This window comes from Plectropomus leopardus, chromosome 3 (assembly GCF_008729295.1).
Source record: "Plectropomus leopardus isolate mb chromosome 3, YSFRI_Pleo_2.0, whole genome shotgun sequence".
NCBI lineage: Eukaryota > Metazoa > Chordata > Actinopteri > Perciformes > Serranidae > Plectropomus > Plectropomus leopardus.
In genome coordinates this window covers 32,457,284-32,463,580 of record NC_056465.1, presented here as the reverse complement: position 1 = coordinate 32,463,580, position 6,297 = coordinate 32,457,284, and the positions used below count along the sequence as shown (strand labels likewise).

General features: G+C 41.4%; 1 protein-coding gene across 12 annotated transcripts in view; it reads right to left on the bottom strand.

Moving 5' to 3' along the window:
- Positions 1-254: 254 nt before the first annotated feature.
- fryl (furry homolog, like) overlaps positions 255-6,297 on the bottom strand; it is a 95,041-nt gene continuing 88,998 nt past the window's right edge. For all 12 annotated transcript variants that reach the window (XM_042483371.1, XM_042483376.1, XM_042483341.1 and 9 more), the window contains 3 exons: positions 4,873-4,983; positions 3,650-3,843; positions 255-2,244 (listed from right to left, as the gene is read on the bottom strand). In XM_042483371.1, coding sequence (XP_042339305.1) covers positions 2,004-2,244; positions 3,650-3,843; positions 4,873-4,983 — 546 coding nt within the window. In that variant the 3' untranslated portion in view covers positions 255-2,003. The remainder of the gene's footprint in view (positions 2,245-3,649; positions 3,844-4,872; positions 4,984-6,297) is intronic.

Here is a 6,297-nt window from a genome sequence, read left to right as displayed (position 1 = left end):
AAATAGCTATTTTGGAGATAGGAGGTTTGCGCCTGACAGCAATATGTAACCGTTTATCCTATTCAGGATCACAGTTTGCCCAATGGCAGGACTTACACCGAGACTGACAACCATTCACGCTCCACCTAACCTGCAAGTCTTTGGACTGCAGAAAGAAGCCGGAGAAAAGCCGCATTAACGGTGTGGCGACAGTGCTAACCACTGCACAACCCCAATTTCAATCATGTTTCCATGATAATAACTTCAGCCCAAGCTCAGACAGTATGATTAGGTTTTTATTATCCAGAGAGAAGGCTGGTATGTGAGTGAACAAGAAAAAAAAAGTATAATGCACCTCTACATTAAAACATCTTCCAGGTAAATAATATATTCATTAAATAATTAAGAACAGCATTCAAATGTACCAGACAAGCAGGGAAAAAAAGCTCTCTGAGGAATGAGTACAGTGACTGTTACAATGTGCCATGACAAGATTTCCAAGAAAGCAATCAGATAATGGTTAAAGTCCTGCAGTCACAGCAGCAAGTAGGGCCATTCTGAAAGCATAGCGCAGCTTCGATGACGGCCATTTCCCCCCTCGCAAAAACAGGATCAAGATGTGGCGGAGGATGAGCGCTGCTTTGCAACGTGATCAACCTACATGGACAAAAAAAAAAAAAAAGAAAAAGTCTCCCCTTCATGAGGCGTTAATCAGAGCCTGTGCCAGGGTGCCGTGCCAACAAAAAAAAAAAAGATCACAGTGGAGAGAAGGAATGCATATGACTCGGCTGGACTGGCGCGATCCAACAGGAGGTGGAGGCTACATTAGATCTCCCATGCCACCGCCATCACTAAGGCAGGCGGGTGGCTTGTCCCAAATGAGCCCTGACCTCCTTTTGCAAGACCAAGACCAACAACCGAGGCAGCCTTTGGGAAATTTCGTGTGATTGGATGAAGAAGGCGGAGCGGATCATTAATGACTCAAACCTGGTCTTGGCTTTCTCTCATCACATTAGCTTTATACAGACATCCTTTTCGGATGAACAGTGCATTACACAAAAGTACAAGGGAAAAATACTGGTTTTACACTATACATTTCTAAAATATATACAGAGTAAAATAAGTTATGTTTCCATAATGAGTTGTAGCCAGTCTGCACCTGTGTGCAATTATATGCATTGGTGTGTGAGTGTATACCAGAATATCCAATATATATCACACAGTTGAGAGTCTCTAAAGGCAGCTACTTATTTGGTTAAAGAGCGAGTTTTGCGTGAAGACCTGTTGAAGGGGACTCTCCTCTCAAAGCAGATCAATAAACAGATATATTTCTCTTTTTACACTCCCTGAAGGCAAATGTCTCCCACAGGGTTACAATTACATGTTAAATATCCTAACATTTACAACCTAGGATGTTAGCTCTAATAAAAAATACATTTCTCAAAAAAATATTCTTGCAGTGCTCTTTCTCTTTCAAGCATGCTTTTGAAAACTTTTTTTTTTAAACAAGATTTTTTGTTTTTCTGTGTTTGCTTATGAATCTTGACGGTGTCTGGACCGTCTTACATGCTTCAATGCCGTCTACCCGGCTCAGACCCCCACCCGCCCGCCCGAGGAGGCCGCCGGTCGGCACGATCGGCCCATCAGGTCAGATCCAGCAAAAACGAAAAACGAAAAAAAAAAAAAAAAAAACGGAAAAAAAAAGAAAAAAGTTATTTCCAACTGCGTCATCTCTGATTCTCTCCCAGGTGCACCACCACACGACTTATTGCAACCGAATTTTGCAAGTTGGCTTAGTCTGGGAAAAGATGTTAGCTTTAAGCATTCATACATGTAATAATATATATTAAGAGTCACAGTTATTCCCACACATCCTTTAGCCCTTTATAGGTGGAGTCTCTCGTCCTCCTCTGAAACCCCTCACTGTCTACCCTCTCTCTACAGCTGAGCTGAGGTCTGTGCAGAGCAGGGGGGGATTTATTTGTCCTGTCTAGTCCAGGCTCGCAGCCTGCGGTACCTCAGGTTCACAGTCCGGTGCTGACCATGGTGGTGAGGGGTGTGCATGCCTGCGCCTGACTCAGAGCCTCACGAATCTGCAGGTTGAGCTCCATGAGGCGGGTGCTCGCCTGAGACAGGTCTCTGCTGGGGCCGACCACTGCCAAGCAGCCCGTCTGGCCCAGCGTCTGGTGACGGAAGTAGATGTGCAGAAGAGTCTGGACTGCATTGTCGGTCTCGTTGCCAAAGATGTCATTTGGCCACAAAGACCTGCAGATAAACGAGGCTGTGGGTGAGTAAAGAGCTGCAAACTAACGATTCATTTCACCAACAATCTGCCTGATGTTTTGTTAATTGATTGTTTTGTCAATAAAATGTCAGAAAATAGTGAAACGTGCCCTGTGTACTTTTCAAGAGCCCAAGTTGACGTCTTCAAATATTACTGAATAGGTCCAAAAATCCCGGCTGTTATACCATCTGATGAATGAGGCATTTCTAGCAGTGGAAGGACCAATTCTTTTCATTGTGTTTGTGTTTGGTTTTTGCTGTTTTTGTGCCTTTTTTAATCTGTCTGGCGTGCATTGATGTTGTGTTGAAACACAGAGTTCCTTGTTTTAAACATGTTCAGGTCTGAGCAGAAATACACCTACTCTATTGCAGCTTTCAGATCTCAGAAATAAAGAGGTAAATTAGGAGGTGGTTGTACCTTTGAAGTGAATTTGATCAACAATAGATTAATAAACTGCATCCGACTTTCAAGCATTTTAACTGAAATGGATAGTAGGTCTTGATATGAGTTAGTCAGCGGTATTAGTCACACTAGCAACAGTTGGTGATTGACAGCAGCTGATGATGGAGTCGGCATGCTGCCAGCACTTTTTGTTTCGGAAGACTTCACTAACAGCAGTGCGTGCATGAAAGAAACCATCAGGAAGCAATGCATTTTATTTTTACAGTTAATTATTTTCACAATCAATCAGCGCAATATTTAATTATGAAAGCTATTGAAACTCAAATGGGGATGAGCGATATGATGGTATGTACTATTTGATGGTAGAAATGTGTCCACTGGTAGACATTTGGCAAAAAGTTTTGGTCAGTTTTTGTAGAAAATCAGAGTTGGATTCTCTCTTGATCTTGTGATTCTCGTCTGATCTTGATCATCTAAAGCTGCCTCGCAAGTTAATGTGTTTTTGCCAAACGAGGAGACGGAGAATCTCTAAGTGCAGAAACCTTTAACACTTATTATTATTGTTGTAAGGAGCTTTAAAGCTTCCATTTTTAAAGAATTTTTGAATAAAAGCTCCAAATAAAAGATGAAAATAATCAATGTTATGAAGTACAGGTCAGTTATTTTAAGACTTTTCTTACTTGAATTTGCGAAGCAATTACTGCATGGTGCTATATTACTGTTACGGGATACAAAGTACGTACTTAGAAGAAGATTTTGGCCACACTAACTAAGATGCACTCAGTTTGCATGAGAGTAAGCACAATGAGAAGTATTAAAATCAATGGCACCATCACTTGATCACTTAACATGATTATTTCTAACTAATTAAATTGTCTTAATCAGATTTTTCTGGTCAGTTCATTTCATCAATTTATCAACATGTTTTCGCTCAGAAAGTCTCTGTTTTGTGCCTTTACTTTGATGTTATAATATTCCTCTTACCTGAAGATTTTGACCTGCGTGAGGGCAGAGCTGAAGTCTCTGGCTCTCAGAGTTTCAATCAGTGATTGGATGGCCGTCTCGGTGTTGGTCTGCGCAGTGTCTGACATACACACATCTTCCTGACCATCATTTCCTGTTTCTGCCTCCTTCAGACAGCTCTCGAGGATAGTGAGTTCTTCAGACATATTGGTCACCTTGGAAACAGAGACATAAAAATATGAATGTGATAACACAGCATATTACAGCACACGTGCAAAACCTACCCCGGAGGACGGTGCAATAAACCTCTTGACTCAATATCAGCTGGAATAGCTGACCCCATCACTCTATTTTAGAAATTATTTAATTTCATTAAGTGCTAATACAATTAAAGCTCCGGCAAGATGCAGCTCAAACACGGATCGGCTGCAGGAAACATCCAGCAAGGACTGATTTAACTGTCCTGCCTTTATAGAGCAATTTAACTTCCTGCTAATTTATGTACAGTATCATTAAATTAAAATGTGAAACTACTTTAAGATTTTTATGACAAACAAATATAGAAAAAGAGACGACGAGTCCTCTTCCAGCATGATGTAACATAATGCAATTTGCCTGTTCTTGATTCTTGGAGATGGGGAAGATTTCAGCTGCCACAGCGTCACAGTGACTCTTTAAGGCAAACATGAACCGAAATTTTAATGTTAAGTGTATTTCAGATATTTACAGTAGCAGCAAAGAAAGCAATAACTTGTAAATGGCTACAAACCGACACGCCTGCAGTACATAACTGACCTGAAATTATCAAAGAGATTCATGAGATGGAAAGTCTGACTTTTCCACTAAGACTGAGAAAGGATGTAAACATTGCAAGACAGACAAAACATTGTTATTGGGCTTTGTTTGCCGGTTCGCCCCACCCAACCCCAGGACTTGAAATGCAGTTTTTCACCTTTTTTATTTTCTGTTTTATTAATTCAGGTTATTGATATGTAATTTATTAAGTGCTGTAATAAGCCTCATGCTTATGACCTCATGGTCTGATGATTGTCATAATGCCTGGGAATGTTCATGTTTTCTTGAAAAAAAGGACGAATGAAGCCTAGGTGTCGAAAAAAAAGTGCATTTCAGACGTATTTTATAATTTCATTGTATGTCATCAAATCTAAATAACGAATGGATTCAGGCACATCCAGTTTATTTTGCAGCAGTAAACAATGAATCCAGCATGGTTTCAGTCTCACCTCTGCCTCTCTCTTGATGGTGTCCACCCTGCTGATGAGCTTACAGTACGCCTGGAAGAGCAGCAGCAGCTGAAAGTGCAACTTATAGAGCCTGCGACATAACTCCAGCTCCTACAGAGACAGAAACATACGCACAGTCATGTACCGGCATGACGGTCGAGCTTGCACTTAAATTACTCTGATGATCGTATGATTAGACGGATGGGTATCCTGGGTTAGAGACGTGGGAGTAGATGAAAAGGGTTAACAAGGTCTGCAGCAAAGTGCCATCCGGTTTGGGTCATGGAGCAAGAGGTGAGTCTACCACTAGTAGAATTAGTCATGTGATCTCAATTAGGAAACTATCCATCACCACCTCGTGCGACGCTCCCTACGAGCCACTGCGATCAGTGTGGCTGACTGCGTGACCCAAAGAAGTGGGTAATTACTACGAGTGGGGAGAAAAAAAAAGATGAATCGCTATTCTCTCTTAAAAACATTATGTCTCAGTGCAGACAAGTCAACAATCAGGAATTCAAAACACAATTCTTTACATTACAATCACCTTTAATAGTAATGTAAGACTGGGCTTTACATTTCTTAGCTACATCTCGAGTTTGGGTGAGAATGGCTGAGTAAGCGCGACTGCGGATGTATATAATCTGACCCGCATCCCCTGGCTTATAATGAAGGGTGGACCGATTCTGTTCACAGTATCGGTAACTTCGGGTTGGTACATGCAGAGAGTCAATCTCTCGAGTTTAGATATATTTAGCAAAATATGGTCCCAGTTTCATCGTGACAAATATGGTCCCAGTTTTACAATAATGGACCATTACAAATATGCTATTTTTTAAAAGTAGTAAGTAGTCAAGCAGTGAGAAAAAAAAACTGTGTTTATAAAAATCATAACTTAATCACAATGTGCCAAAAGATTCCCACCCCTAGTAATTACTGAGAGTTCAGACCTTAATCCAGGAAAACATGAAGGGAGAAAAAAATGGTAATTTGAACAGATATGGGAATGGAACAACACACATGCAAAATGAAAGTAATCTAATCCTGACAACAACATGATCTCTCCACCTATCCTCTACCGCTGATAACACAGACAGCCCCTCTGAAATCATCAGCATCTCTACGCTGAATATAAGTTGAGACGTCTCCATCTATCTGCAGACAGAATCAGTGTGCAGCACAAAGCGGTCTGATTATTGATTATCCAGGCTGGATGTAGCAACAGAAAAAAAGCACACGCTGCCATACAGGGTAACGATAACTCATGATTGGGTGGATGGGAGAGTTGAGCTGGGTTACATGACCGATCAAGGCAGAGACAGAGATACAGAGGAGGGTGGGGATGGAGGCAGAGCACAGTCTGTGGTTGCCGACAGCGCAGGTATGTACAGAGAGAGATGAGATGGTCAGTGGTTTTGTCCGGATGTC